Genomic DNA, 15,163 nt, shown 5'->3' on the forward strand with positions numbered 1-15,163 from the left:
GATAGTGGTAAGAAGCCCAGTGGCCGGCATTGGGAGAAGATGGACCGAGATAGATTTTGTCCGACATTCTGCACATTTTCTCATCGATGAAACATTTGATCTAAAAAAGGTTTTCTATTCTTAAAATTATAATATGTTATGAGCAGAGTGGACGAAGTTTTGTAGACGTTATCCTTTGCCAAATAAAAATAAATCGCGTTGTTTAGAAGGAGTGCAAAGGCGAATTTAGGTATTGCACACGCGCACTGCACGGAGTAGGCGTTCCCGAACAAAACATGAAAATACTTGCTAGAACGCGCCAATAGGATCTCGCTAGCTCGGGCGTGGCTCTGCCCACCTCCTTGCTTGTTCTGCCCACTATGACTCATTTGTCCCCATTGGAAACTACCGGCTGTGGTCCGTCTTGGATTAGTTATAAAATCTTTGCATGAACTGCGGATTCAACGACTGTCGTCTCGTAAACTTCGAGAACTACAACATCCATCGGGCACCGGTGGATGACAACAGGTTCTACTACCCTTTAATATTTTCTATTTAACAGTAAAGTAAATATCTTTCTGTTAGTTCTTGAGATAGTATCTATAAAGACAGGAACATGTTTCAGGAACAAGTTTGTGGAGTTAGCTAGCTAACGTTTCTAAAATCCACCAACTCTGAAGAAAGCACGAAATCAACGGTTTCCATGGCGAGCGATTAAGCTTCCCTAACGTTATAGTAGTTACTTGTGGCTTGCAGGCGCTTATGGATTTGCACATGCTATCCCACAAGGATAGATAGCTAACCAACTGATAATGTCATCTGTATCTCAAAATTCCATACATAAAGATAGTGATTTATCTATCCATAAATCGTCTGAATTGTTTGATGATGGATTATTGCACGAGATTCCAACAACAACAACAACAAGTAAGTCAATTAACCCGACTAACTAGTTATAACCTCGTTAGCTAGGGACGCGTATTTGTCATAGTGCTGATCCCTAGCGCCATCAGCAGTGGCAGCACTGAGCCACCCCCTTTGGATATCTAATTAAGATAAATACCCCTACCTTACAGGTACAAATGACACCAGTACTGTCCCTAAAAGGTACAAGAATCTGGATGAGTTGAGGTAATTTTTCCACTTTAAGTTTCTCTAGCTAGATAACACGTTAACGTTACCTGTTAACTGCCCTACCTCCTTTTTCAAAACCCTAACGTTAGCTACCTACCTGTATTTGAAAAGAGTCTGCCTTTTGCACCATGAACCATCATCCATTTGGAAGCAAATTTGTTAGGTTGGCTTTCTTTACAGTGAGGAGCTCAACAGACGAACCAAGGAGACCCAAATGCTGCAAGAAGAGGTGGAACATGCAACTAAAATTGCCATGGAGCAAATGGGACGCACATTTCCCAGCAGCTCACCCTCACAAATAAATTACTTTCCCATTTTTATGGGTGAGTATGAGGTTTTCTTGTATCAGTAATAAAAATATAGCCATTGCAAAGCGTATACACTAGCTAGCTAGTACTAGCTCTATACAGTAACACATCAGAATATGACACTAACCTATTTTGAATTCTGGAACTACCAGTAGTACTTTGCTGTGATACGTTTTCCCTATTGCTCCCTTTTTTTAATCTTTTTTTTTTTTTTTTTTACAGATGGTTCATCAGAGGAGAACTCAGAAGTGCTGTCTCCGTACCGACCGTCTTTGATCCAGCCTCTTACATATGACCGAGATGGCCTGGATCTGAAGGTGGTCAGAAGTGGCGTAACCTTCCCTGGGAAAGATGTTTTGGAAAATGTAATAGAGGACTACTCTCAGCAGGTGTCGGAGCTCCAAAAGCAGCTGAGTGAGGTTAGTCTGAGATGGAGGACTATTTATTTTCCTTTCCTGCTGAGAGTTGTTGATATAATCTGGTTGAAGGAGGCCTCCTGAACTAAATTATTCAAACCAAAAGCCATGCAATTCTGTGCCACAGAGTTGCCATTGATTGCAGCACATTTGCTAATACTTTTTCAGATGTGTGCTTTTCATGAACAGCAGAAGTTCAAATTGCGTCAGTCCATCATCAAGCTACAGACAAAGTTGCATGAGGTCCAGATTGAGAAAGATGCCCTGACTGATCTAAGGTATTTCATGCTAAAACCCTTGCAATGTAGGCCATTTGTACTGTATACCTTTGGACAGATCTCAGCTCATTTAACTGTAAAAGTAAGGAAGTAAAGGATATAAGTTGCGTCAATGTTAATTGTTTTGCCCCTCAGGATGAAAGAGAGCAGAAAACAGGCAGATGTAATGGGGAAAATGCATGCAATAATCAGAGCGCTGCAAATCAATAAACAGACAGGGGACCAGAGGCTACTGGAGGCTGAGGAGGAAGCAAAGTCACAAAGCAGGAAAGCAGAGTCAATGGAGCGTATACTACAGGAGGTTCACTCCACACTGTTGGCTTATGAGAAACGGTGTAGAAACGATTTGTACACCAGCCATGACGCACTGGGAGTTGCGGTGGAGAAAGTATTACAGGACTTGGAGCATGAGAATCACAATCTGAGAGAAAGATTCCTGCTGGTAATACAGTCAGTCTTATGTATTATGCCACTCGAAACAATTTTATCAAAGGTTTGACGTGTTGTTCTTGATATTGTATCTTTCTATTCCAAACTCATTGTGCCAGGTGGAAGAGCAGATGGAGACTCAAGAACAGAAATGCCAAGATAAAGCAGAGATACGGTTGAAGGAGCAAAGGGAAAAGTACTTTTTCATTAACTTTTGACAATTCTTGCCTCAGTCACTTGGGTTACCTGGGATTAGTCATTCATTCACTTCTCTGATTTAAAAAAAAACTGTAAGTATGTTTACGACATAAGTTCCTTGAGGCGACATGTCAAGTTGCCTTGCTTGGCTTGCTTTGCTCTCTTCCAGACTGGAGCAGCTTATTACCCGTCATGACCAGGAGGTGGCGATATTGACTGAGAAATTGAGCAGCTCCCGAAGCAGTGCCTCCAGTTTGTGTGTCCAGGTGGAATTGTTACAGTGAGAGACGTGAATTAACTAGCAATACAATATCTACACATTTCCTGAGTTGAGTTGAATTCAATTCAAAGCTCTCTCTTTCCCCCCCAAATGAATTATATCACCTATATTTTAATTTAGTTGTAAGACATCAGTCTTATCTTTCAGGAAGTGTCCAAAAACATGTATTATTTCCTTCTGATCAGAAAACAAGGTGAGAGTCAGGCTTCGGTGCACCAGTGTCAGGTCAAGGACTTGGAGTCAGCTTTCTCCATCCTGCGCTCCGATCTACTGGATGGCCAGCGGGTCCATGAAGACAAGGTAATGGCTACATATCCCTATTGTGTTTTAAATTATTAGAATAATGAAAGTGGCCCTGGCCTATTCAAACAGAAGTTTAGGAGGTAGACATTGTAACACAGGAGGTTGGTGGCACCTTAATTGGGGTGGATGGGCTTGTGGTAATGGCTAGAGCGGAATAAGTGGAGTGGTATCAAACACATGGTTTCTATGTGTTTGATGCCATTCCATTAGTGCCGTTCCAGCCATTATTATGAGCTGTCCTCCCCTCAGCAGCCTCCACTGCATTGCAATATTCTATGTGAAGGTTCTGAAGGTTTGGGTTGTCATGATGTTGTGTGCCAGGTGAGTGCTCTGGAGAAGCAGTTGGCTGAGGCCCAGTCTCAGGTGGAGGAGGCCCAGAGAGGGAGAGACGGATCTCTCCAGCAGGCAGAGGAGCTGGACTCTCAGCTCTGCCAGCTCACGGTAAGACAGCCCAGCCTCAGACATAAACAGGGAGGATACAGCCATAGTGTGCTCCCTGTTGCTGTGGAAAAAGCACACTGCACATTTTTTCAATTCCAGAAAGCCTACATCTATCAATGTATTTGATATATAAATGGTAAAGTGGCTTTGATAAAAAAAAATGTTTTGAATAAATCCAAACATATGAACACAAACAGCGATGAGTGGGTACTGTGTTATGTGTGGGGTTAGTCAGAGCTCCGGCAGGCTCGTGAGGAGTTGGCCCACGAGAAGGAGGAGACCAAACAGCTGTGGGAGCGGGACACGGGCCACAATGTGACCGGCGACGGGCTGCGCAGGGAGCTGGAGGAGCGACGCCTGGGGGTGCAGCAGCTGGAGGTTCTGGTGGGATCTCTCAAAGACGACTGCCAGGCACAGATGGAGGCTCAGGTGAGAATGAAATTAAAAGCCTTGAGCTGTTTGTTTAAAAAAAATAAAAAATAAAAAAAATGACACCAAGGCTTTAGTTGTCAAACACTGATAATTTTGTATCTCCTCTGCCAGGTGTTGGGCGAGAAGCATCAATGGGAGCAGCAGGAGGAGCTGGCTGTGCTGCGAGGGGAGCTGAAACTGACCACAGACCAGCTGAACAGGGCCAGGGACGAGGAGCTGAGACTGCAGGCCCTACAGGGGGACCGGGACCAGGCGCTAAAGAGGGTCCAGGCGCTGCTGGAGGAGAGGGACAGGGAGCTGCAGCTGAGGCAACAGGAGGCGCAGCAGGGCCGGGCCAGGCTGGAGGAGGCCCAGGGCCACTGCCAGGCCCTCAGGGCAGAGACTGAGGTGCTGAGGCTCAAGCTGGAGGACCGGGAGAAGATGGTGGACCTGCTGCGGCTGCAGATGGAGAGCACCACCCAGATGACGGTACAGCATGGACGTAGCATTGACTCCCTGCACGACGAGAAGAGGCGCCTCAGCAACCAGCTCAGTGAGCACAAGCTGGAGATCCAACAGCTAAGGGTTGGTTTGTTAGTTAGCTAGAGTTAGTTGACTACTTAGTTTTGATCATAGTTTATTTGCATCATCCTACTTTAATTTCATGGTTGGTTGTTTCCTCCACCTCTGGCCCAGAGGTCATACAGGCTGCTAAAGGGAATCCTCAGTTAACACCAATAATTGTTCCTTGTCTTGGATTATAATACTCCAATGTTTTCTTTTTGGGTGTGTTTTCAAAGCTATCCTACCAATAATGTTCAAACCCTGCTGTGTCCCACCCTGTACAGACAGACTTGGAGCAGCGTGAGCAGTGTTTGGCAGTGCTGGAGAAGGAGAGGCGAGTGCAGCAGGCTGGCCTGTCCGAACAGAGCCACTGTGACAAGGAGCTAAAGCTGGAGAAACAGAAGCTCACCGCTGAGCTAGAGATGCAACGCATGCAACTGGTCACCCTCACAGGTACACTAGCTGCCATTTATAGATGGCTTTCATATGAGAATATTCCCCGTGCACAGATAAAATGAGAGGCACCCACTCTGTCAGTTCTTTCATCAGCAGAATAATGTTGTGGTTATCCGTCTTGCGGCTGGCTCCCTAATCAACATAAACGATTGTGTTGACGTCGTGTCCTTGATTTATCCAATTAAATGTTTTACTCCTGTGACCAAACCGTTATTTGTTAACGTTTCTCTATGAATTATGATCTTTATTAATTCTGTAATATTGAAGACCTTTCAATGATTAGATATAACGGCCTCCATTTCTCCAGTCTTTGGGGTAATACAGGTCTTTAGTGGCAAAAGGCAAGAATAATGATGAAGTTGCTACACTGTGTTGGAAAAACACTTCAGCATGTACTGTATGTTTTTCATGTTCACCAAGCCCTCATTGTGCTTTGTGTGTGTGTGTCCATCTGTCTGTTGTCCAGAGGAGCATGAGGAGTTGAAGAGGCTCCACAGCAGTAAGAGTGAGGAGCAGGAGGGTGTGGTGGTGAGTCTCAAAGCCCAGCTGAAGACCACCCGGGCTGAGATGGACCAGGCCAGGAGGACCCTAGAGGAGGCGGACAGACACGGTCAGCACTGCACATCTGACAAACATCACAGAGAACATTTATAATATAGCAGAGAATTTTGTGTTTGTATGATTATGGGAAATATACACTGTTTTTAGTTGAGAGAACTGACTATTGCAACGGATGAGTAAATAGCTCTGGAAGAAATACATTTTTCCAACCAACATATTTCCAGACTAACCCATCTTTCCCAGTACACTACCATTTTACTGTTTGATTTGCAATATATACATCTGTTTTACTGTGGTGTCTTACGAGGGTCTAAACCTCTCTCTTTGTACCATTTCTATCGAGATTGCCCCCCAAAATAAATTGTTTACCTAAGAGTATAATCATATTTCCAATTGTTTGATCGTGGTTCTTCAGATCTCCTAACAGTACTGTTTGTAGGTCCATCTGAACATAGACATTATGACTTAACAACCAGTCCTGACACCAAAAGTGAGCCACCGAAGGACAGACCCAAAAGAGATGATCTATTGGTTGTGTTTCCTAGTGGCAGAGTCTGCAACAGGGATGACTGTTCAATGCCACATATATATTGAGCCTTCTTTCTGTGGCGAGAATTTTATATAATAGTTTTAATTGAAAACAACGGATTGATGTGTCGATTGTTGTTTTGTCTATCAGTTCATAAAACCGATGCCTTGGCATAGTTGTCAAACCTCTCGACCTTAAGTAAAACTGATACATTTTACAATTTATACTAGTCATTTTAAGCCATGCATGGATTTTCTTTGGAGGCAGACCAACCAATTCATTCCTTTCTCTTTTGAGCAATTGCCTCTTCCATTTTTGTGGCAGAGCTGTGACGAGTTTGTTATACTTTTGTATTGAGCATACACCTTTGTTAATAGCTTGTGTGACAATTTTACTGTCTTTATTTACAATGTCATTCATAAACATGATACCTTCCTTATACATTTTTATTTTCCAAGAAAATTGGTATTTTCTCTATCAGTACATTGGAGTTTTAACCATATTATTTGCTGTAATACTCGTTCTGCCTCTTCTGGAGGATGAAATTGGAATTGTAACCAACTCTGTATCGCTTCATTTAAAAAAACAGGATACTTTTAACAGGAATCCATTGTCAATCCACCAGAAATGGTTGGTTTTAATCTGTATAACGTATAAAAAAATAACTTTTGAACATTGGATGCCTCTTAGTAGCATCCTGGAAAACAAGTTTGGATGTAAATATAATTTCAGTTTAATGGAGGCTTTAACTAATTCCCCCCCTCCATTGATTAGACAGAAAGAGATGAGAGTAGATGAACCTTGACTGATTTGTCCCCTCTGCCCTGCCTCCCCTTTTCTGTCCAGGCCTGAAGGTTGCCTTGGGAATGCAGAAGCAGATAAAAACTAAGCGAGACCAGGTCCACTCTCTCCAGGGCCGAATCCAACTACTGGAGGAAACCATGGACAAAATGAGCCAGGTAGGAACACCTGACGGTCTGCTTTAGGGCTCCATGATGCAAAACTCCAAATTCTGAGTTAGTCCCCATTCTCTCACTATTACACATGCCCTGGCTTCCACACAGAAAAAATGACTGTGTCCTTAATTATGTAGGGATTTTAAACAACAAGGGATTCTAGTGTTTACTTAAATGTATAATAATCTACCATTTCAATATGGTATCTCTCTTCCCAGGAAAAGCATTACCAGAGTCTGGAGAGTAAGCGGCAGCTCCAGGAGCTGGCCTCAGTCACAGAGGAGAAGAGACAGATGGCAGCTGAGTTGGAGACCGTCCGTTCCCTAGAGAGACGGCTCAGGGAGAAAGTGGCCAAACTGGAGGCAACCCTACACAAGGTGGTGTGGCTCTACCTTGTATGTAAACTCACTTTATCACACAGTATGGATATATATATATATATATACGTTTTGACTGACCCCCTTTTTTTACACTTGCTACGTTCCTCAGATGTCTGGGAGCGTTATTGACTGTCAACACTTCATCCAGTTGCAAGAGCAGGCGTTTGTGCGACTGAAGCTGCAGCATGCTCAGGATGTGAAGGTACAGTTCAGTAAGACGGGTGTCCATTTGCCTCTATAGCGGTCTAATGCATATGATGTTTTGTTGTTTCTGTCTCTACCTTTTCTACTGTGTGCTGTATCTTCTCAGCAGGAGCTGCAGGGTCAAAACCTGCGAGTTACAGGGAATGCTCAGCGTTCTTCCCCTACAAGCCCAACAGCCCGGAATGCACTACCCTCAACCCAGCACCGCTCTAACTTCCTGCTAGAGGTAAATCAATACAGAAATCTCCTACAAAATGGCTCCAATCCTCCCAGGGCCTGGCTTTATTGCTGTTTATTCAGCTGTGGAAAACAAAGATACAAGCTCAGCACATCTGACTTCCCCAAAATTAAAAACACACCCTGATTGCATTCCTGTGGTAGCACGACAGACTCGCTCATCAACCGTTTGACTTGACTCTGGAACGGACGGATTTAAGCCAATTTATTCAAAGCATGGAGGGATTCCAGATAGTAATCAAAATATTTCTGTGTAGAATATACTGTAATCCTTATTGGTATTGGCCATAATGGTATTTTACACATCACCTCTTCACCCCTCTTGCAGTTGAAGTCTCAGCGGCTGCTTGAAAGCCCCACTATGGAGCTGCGTTCTCTAGTCAAAGAGCTGCGACGTGTGATTTCTGAGAACCCCGGACCACACACCAGCATTATCAAAAGGACGTCTGCTCAAGAGAGAGCGCACAGGACCACCCTGTAAGTCATCTATTAGAGATCATGTGACCATTAGAGGTCACGATGTTACTAGTTTTCACCCCACATTTTATAGTGCGCGCCAATCTGTTTATTTCACAACCACTAGTGACCTTTTACTCAAATGTTTACAAAGATTGTGTTCTATTTGGTTCTCAATCAACCCATGAACTAAAATAATGTGGAGCCTCTTATTTAAATGTAATACAATCAAATATTTATCTTACAGCAATGAAGTCACCAATTTTTTTACAAACAATGCCAAAACGACAAAGGGGACCTACAGCAGGTAAGAGCCTCTGTGTCTGACTGCCTGAGCATGGCAGTTGGAAACCGGCCCATACCCGTGTCTTGGCTTTTCTACTCCTCAGGCCACATGCATGTGCAGTGTCTGTGGCATCGTTCTAATGCATGTTTGTGTATGCAATATGTGTAGTGGTGTGCCTCACCTCCTTAGGACAACTGATCTGGATGAGCGGAATTTAAACAGCACCTCAAGCGAGAGTGAGTTTGTCTTTGTTGGTACGACCAACCACTTAAACACAGTTAACAAAGCATGTGCTTCATTTCCCTTATTTCACACGTTTCGTATCACTCTTCTAGTCTCCTTTATCATCCCTGTGGTCCCCTCAAACGTAATATGATTAAGGTATACACTATTTTGATCAGTTAATCTTTCCTCCACTTTAGACATGGTTTGCTATTTCTACAGGCCAGGACTTCTCTTTTGTTGCGTCTCTGCCTTGCTACACATCGTCACCTCGAGCCATGGCACTGGGCCGCACGTCCCCTGTACACTCACTCCTGACTACTGACCACAGCCCCACGGATCTACAACCGAGCAGGCCTCTGCCTCAGGCAGGAAGCCCTCTTGCAGACATGTGCACCTGTAAGTCCTACTGCCTTCAGTATTATTACACCTCTGTGTAACCAATATGGGAGATGACTGAGGCCATTGCACCAGTTAAATGGGCTTGGAGTTCCTCTGTTACTACAGTTTGTCGTCGTAATAATGTTTGAATTTCTGAACTCTAATCTGTTGACCTCTGAGTGAGTTGTGGTTTCACTTGAAATGTTTGTCCAGTGGCCAATCCGCAGGCTGAGTTGACAGGACACACATGCAAGCACTTGCAAGGAAAACTGGACAGCCTTCAAAACATGGTGGATGACTTGCAGATGAAGAACCAAGGTTTGTTGAGCAAAGACACCGTTTTTTGAGTTCATATGACTGTTATGCAGTGGTCGGTGACTGACATCAGTGCTAAAGAGCTGAATCTGTATTTAGTGTTGAATTAGCCTAGATACCAATGTTGTCCACACTCTACAGTTGTGAGAATCCAGACGTATGTCTGTCCTTCCCTGCCTCGTGTAGCAGACATCTTTAATAGGAATGTAATCAGGAAAAAGAGGATATTGGCTTGGGGCTAGGTCAATTTCATGATGTACAGTGGGGCAAAAAAGTATTTAGTCAGCCACCAATTGTGCAAGTTCTCCCACTTAKAAAGATGAGAGAGGCCTGTAATTTTCATCATAGGTACACTTCAACTATGACAGACAAAATGAGAAAAAAGAATCCAGAAAATCACATTGTAGGATTTTTTATGAATTTATTTGCATATTATGGTGGAAAATAAGTATTTAGTCAATAACAAAAGTTTATCTCAATACTTTGTTATATACCCTTTGTTGGCAATGACAGAGGTCAAACGTTTTCTGTAAGTCTTCACAAGGTTTTCACACACTGTTGCTGGTATTTTGGCCCATTCCTCCATGCAGATCTCCTCTAGAGCAGTGATGTTTTGGGGCTGTTGCTGGGCAACACGGACTTTCAACTCCCTCCAAAGATTTTCTATGTGGTTGAGATCTGGAGACTGGCTAGGCCACTCCAGGACCTTGAAATGCTTCTTACAAGCCACTCCTTCGTTGCCCGGGCGGTGTGTTTGGGATCATTGTCATGCTGAAAGACCCAGCCACGTTTCATCTTCAATGCCCTTGCTGATGGTAGGCTTTGTTACTTTGGTCCCAGCTCTCTGCAGGTCATTCACTAGGTCCCCCCGTGTGGTTCTGGGATTTTTGCTCACCGTTCTTGTGATCATTTTGACCCCACGGGGTGAGATCTTGTGTGGAGCCCCAGATCGAGGGAGATTATCAGTGGTCTTGTATGTCTTCCATTTCCTAATAATTGCTCCCACAGTTGATTTCTTCAAACCAAGCTGCTTACCTATTGCAGATTCAGTCTTCCCAGCCTGGTGCAGGGCTACAATTTTGTTTCTGGTGTCCTTTGACAGCTCTTTGGTCTTGGCCATAGTGGAGTTTGGAGTGTGACTGAGGTTGTGGACAGGTGTCTTTTATACTGATAACAAGTTCAAACAGGTGCCATTAATACAGGTAATGAGTGGAGGACAGAGGAGCCTCTTAAATAAGAAGTTACAGGTCTGTGAGAGCCAGAAATCTTGCTTGTTTGTAGGTGACCAAATACTTATTTTCCACCATAATTTGCAAATAAATTCATTAAAAATCCTACAATGTAGGAGGCCTCATCTTTTTAAGTGGGAGAACTTGCACAATTGGTGGCTGACTAAATACTTTTTTGCCCCACTGTATAAATAGATGGTTTAGCTGACAACGTCACAAACGGTGCACACGCTTCAATGGGGCAGAAGTCCGTGACTTGTTGTGATTCTGGATGGCCAGATAGCTACCAACAATGACAAACTGCCATGTGGGGAATCACAATTGACCCGTTTCATCTTATTCTTGATACCATGTCTTGTTTTGACTGATTTCATGTCAATGCTAATATGGATAAAATTCACAAGCTAGCTAACCAACAACTGTATCAATGTATTTGTGAGACAATAAGTGCTCATTGTGCAAATGTATTTGTTTTTAAATAAACATTGGAGACAAAGTATAGTTTACATGTTGTCAACAATCTAAGTCAACCCGTCTGTTTTGCCCCATTGTTGAGCATGCATCGGTTTTGTTGCTAAACGACCAACCCGTCTGTTTTGTATTTAAATGTCAGAAAAACATGAATTCCTGATTTAATCCGGAGAAATTCCATTTGCTGTTTATGTCCGATAAACAGGATTGTCCTAAAGGTGGAATTTGACATGAAAACTCACTTTCTGTGAGGCTTTCTTTTTTTTCTTTTTTCTTTTTTACAGATATGTCCTCTATGATAAAGGGTCAGGAGAGGAGGTTGATATTCAAAGACAAAGGGATGCTTTATAACAAGCAAGGCTCTGGGTGAATGTCTACATGTGTAACAAAAATAAACTTGTATTTAAATGAAGGCACTCTGATTATTGTGAATTGTCATTTTATTATTCATTCAAATTGCCAATGTCCATGGCATGTTACTTTCAACACAGCAAGATTGGCACCAAATATGATGACAGAAGGATAAACAGGCTAGCATCTCTTGTTGTTCATAAAATGTCATTTATTCAAGGTAACAGGATGATCTGTCATGTACATGCATTGACAGACAGTCAATGTTTTCTAAACATGATCTGGAAACTCATGAAAAATTAAGATCAAGTTTTTCTTTTTTACCAGCATGCTGTCTTATTCCTGTGTACTATTGTGAAACTGACCTACATAATGCCTATTGAAACATGCCTGAATGACCAATTTGCCTTTCCGTGTTGAAGCAGAGCCTGCTGCATCTGGCCTTGATCAATTGTCTCGCTCCTCTTCTGCAAAGACAAGACTCAGAAACCGAAAAATAGAAGAAAAGTCCAAGTTAAAAAGCCAACTAATCTGTATATAATATATATATTTTTTAATCTAATTAACGCCTGTCCTGGGAAGCAGTCACTACGTAAACGTGAAGCAATGTTGTCATACCCTACCCTCAGCCCCGTGCTGATGATGAACACGAGTCCCATGCATCTAATAGAATTTCAGATCATTTGAACTGAAATGTCAAGGGGGATTGATGGTCTCTCAAAATCATTTGTCTCATAAATACCCACAAAGAACAAGGACGAGTTATATCAAAGACTCACCATTTCACTTGGTTCTGGTGGAAACTCAATGTCCTCAGGGATGATATTGGGGTCTCGTAATGGGTCATCAGCATCTCTTTACTTCCATGTTTTAGCATCTAGGAACCATTCTCCATATTTGGGGCTTTTAGTTCCTGGTTTGCTCTGTTGAACATTTTCTTTTTATTTCACCTTTATTTAACCAGGTAGGCAAGTTGAGAACAAGTTCTCATTTACAATTGCGACCTGGCCAAGATAAAGCAAAGCAGTTCGACACATACAACAACAACACAGAGCTACACATGGAGTAAAACAAACATACAGTCAATAATACAGTAGAAAAATAAGTCTATATACAATGTGAGCAAATGAGGTGAGATAAGGGAGGTAAAGGCAAAAAAAGGCCATGGTGGCGAAGTAAATACAATATAGCAAGTAAAACACTGGAATGGTAGATTTGCAGTGGAAGAATGTGCAAAGTAGCAAAATAAATAGATACAGTAGGGGAAGAGGTAGTTGTTTGGGCTAAATTATAGATGGGCTATGTACAGGTGCAGTAATCTGTGAGCTGCTCTGACAGCTGGTGCTTAAAGCTAGTGAGGGAGATAAGTGTTTCCAGTTTCAGAGATTTTTGTAGTTCGTTCCAGTCATTGGCAGCAGAGAACTGGAAGGAGATGCGGCCAAAGGAGGAATTGGCTTTGGGGGTGACCAGAGAGCTATACCTGCTGGAGCGCGTGCTGCTATGGTGACCAGCGAGCTGAGATAAGGGGGGACTTTACCTAGCAGGGTCTTGTAGATGACCTGGAGCCAGTGGGTTTGGCGACGAGTATGTAGCGAGGGCCAGCCAACGAGAGCGTACAGGTCGCAGTGGTGGGTAGTATATGGGGCTTTGGTGACAAAACAGATGGTACTGTGATAGACTGCATCCAATTTATTGAGTAGGGTATTGGAGGTTATTTTGTAAATTACATCACCGAAGTCGAGGATCGGTAGGATGGTCAGTTTTACGAGGGTATGTTTGGCAGCATGATTGAAGGATGCTTTGTTGCGAAATAGGAAGCCAATTCTAGATTTAACTTTGGATTGGAGATGTTTGATGTGAGTCTGGAAGGAGAGTTTACAGTCTAACCAGACACCTAGGTATTTGTAGTTATCCACATATTCTAAGTCAGAACCGTCCAGAGTAGTGATGCTGGACGGGCGGGCAGGTGCAGGCAGCGATCGGTTGAAGAGCATGCATTTAGTTTTACTTGTATTTAAGAGCAGTTGGAGGCCACGGAAGGAGACTTGTATGGCATTGAAGCTCATCTGGAGGGTTAACACAGTGTCCAAAGAAGGGCCAGAAGTATACAGAATGGTGTCGTCTGCGTAGAGGTGGATCAGAGACTCACCAGCAGCAAGAGCAACATCATCGATGTATACAGAGAAGAGAGTCAGCCCAAGAATTGAACGCTGTGGCACCCCCATAGAGACTGCCAGAGGCTCGGACAACAGGCCCTCCGATTTGACACACTGAACTCTATCAGAGAAGTAGTTGGTGAACCAGGCGAGGCAATCATTTGAGAAACCAAGGCTATCGAGTCTGCCGATGAGGATGTGGTGATTGACAGAGTCGAAAGCCTTGGCCAGGTCAATGAATATGGCTGCACAGTATTGTTTCTTATCGATGGCAGGTAAGATATCGTTTAGGACCTTGAGCGTGGCTGAGGTGCACCCATGACCAGCTCTGAAACCAGATTGCATAGCGGAGAAGGTGCGGTGGGATTCGAAATGGTCGGTAATCTGTTTGTTGACTTGGCTTTCGAAGACCTTAGAAAGGCAGGGTAGGATAGATATAGGTCTGTAGCAGTTTGGGTCAAGAGTGTCCCCCCCTTTGAAGAGGGGGATGACCGCAGCTGCTTTCCAATCTTTGGGAATCTCAGACACGAAAGAGAGGTTGAACAGGCTAGTAATAGGGGTTGCAACAATTTCGGCAGATAATTTTAGAAAGTAAGGGTCCAGATTGTCTAGCCCGGCTGATTTGTAGGGTTCCAGATTTTGCAGCTCTTTCAGAACATCAGGAGAAGGAGAAATGGGGACCGCTTGGGCGAGTTGCTATGGGGGGTGCAGTGCTGTTGACCGGGGTAGGGGTAGCCAGCTGGAAAGCATGGCCAGCCATAGAAAAATGCTTATTGAAATTCTCAATTATAGTGGATTTATCGGTGGTGACAGAGTTTCCTATCCTCAGTGCATGAGCATTATATACAGTATATTTATTATTCTTTTTTATTTTTTACATAGGCAGGAAACAAGAAAAAAATACAGACTGCTATATCGGTCTGCTAATACAGGACTAGTAAAGGCCCAGTGCACTACTTCAGTGAAGAAAATAGATTTTTCAGGGGGTGCTGCAACACCCTCAGAACCCCTACTTCCTGTGTTTATGTACGCAGTCCTCCTCACCTTCTTTATGGTCATGGTCGGTTTGTGTTCGCTGTGCTTACCAATGAGGCGACCCAGTCACAGAAAAGCTTGACTTTCTTGATGTCCTCCTCTTGAGATGTGGAGCACAGTCGTTTGACATTGATTATCTGGTCTTCCTTGGCACTGCTCTGCTTTGCTTGCAGCTCTTTGGGCAGGAATCGTCCATC

At 43.4% G+C, this 15,163-nt stretch overlaps 1 protein-coding gene across 9 annotated transcripts; it reads left to right on the forward strand.

Moving 5' to 3' along the window:
* The first annotated feature begins 17 nt into the window (after window positions 1-17).
* On the forward strand, window positions 18-11,831 carry LOC111957706 (coiled-coil domain-containing protein 158-like). Of its 9 annotated transcripts, none has more exons than XM_023978650.2 (24): window positions 18-906; window positions 1,056-1,110; window positions 1,294-1,436; window positions 1,644-1,840; window positions 2,006-2,115; window positions 2,251-2,557; window positions 2,664-2,740; window positions 2,912-3,022; window positions 3,208-3,322; window positions 3,647-3,766; window positions 3,998-4,195; window positions 4,310-4,762; window positions 5,026-5,194; window positions 5,664-5,807; window positions 7,134-7,246; window positions 7,462-7,638; window positions 7,733-7,825; window positions 7,937-8,053; window positions 8,393-8,541; window positions 8,768-8,827; window positions 8,975-9,042; window positions 9,251-9,427; window positions 9,623-9,727; window positions 11,709-11,831. In XM_023978650.2, the coding sequence occupies exons 1-24, from the start codon at window positions 792-794 to the stop codon at window positions 11,792-11,794; spliced, it is 3,459 nt and encodes a 1,152-aa protein (XP_023834418.1). In that variant the 5' UTR covers window positions 18-791; the 3' UTR covers window positions 11,795-11,831. The 9 variants fall into 9 exon arrangements, 7 of the variants coding, with proteins under 7 accessions (XP_023834418.1, XP_023834417.1, XP_023834419.1 ...); XM_023978649.2 differs by having other exon boundaries at window positions 19-906; window positions 7,934-8,053; XM_023978651.2 differs by having other exon boundaries at window positions 19-906; window positions 7,462-7,620; window positions 7,934-8,053.
* The last annotated feature ends 3,332 nt before the right edge of the window (window positions 11,832-15,163 follow it).

Source organism: Salvelinus sp. IW2-2015, linkage group LG33 (assembly GCF_002910315.2).
Source record: "Salvelinus sp. IW2-2015 linkage group LG33, ASM291031v2, whole genome shotgun sequence".
In the NCBI taxonomy this organism is placed as follows: Eukaryota; Metazoa; Chordata; class Actinopteri; order Salmoniformes; family Salmonidae; genus Salvelinus; species Salvelinus sp. IW2-2015.

Bases quoted from the DNA above. Each gene is read 5' to 3' on its own strand.
- LOC111957706 (XM_023978649.2), top strand. From the start codon at position 792: ATGTCATCTGTATCTCAAAATTCCATACATAAAGATAGTGATTTATCT. The intron at 8,054-8,392 runs GTAAATCAATAC...CCCCTCTTGCAG, and splicing joins GCTCTAACTTCCTGCTAGAG to TTGAAGTCTCAGCGGCTGCT. The intron at 8,542-8,767 runs GTAAGTCATCTA...TTTATCTTACAG, and splicing joins AGAGCGCACAGGACCACCCT to CAATGAAGTCACCAATTTTT.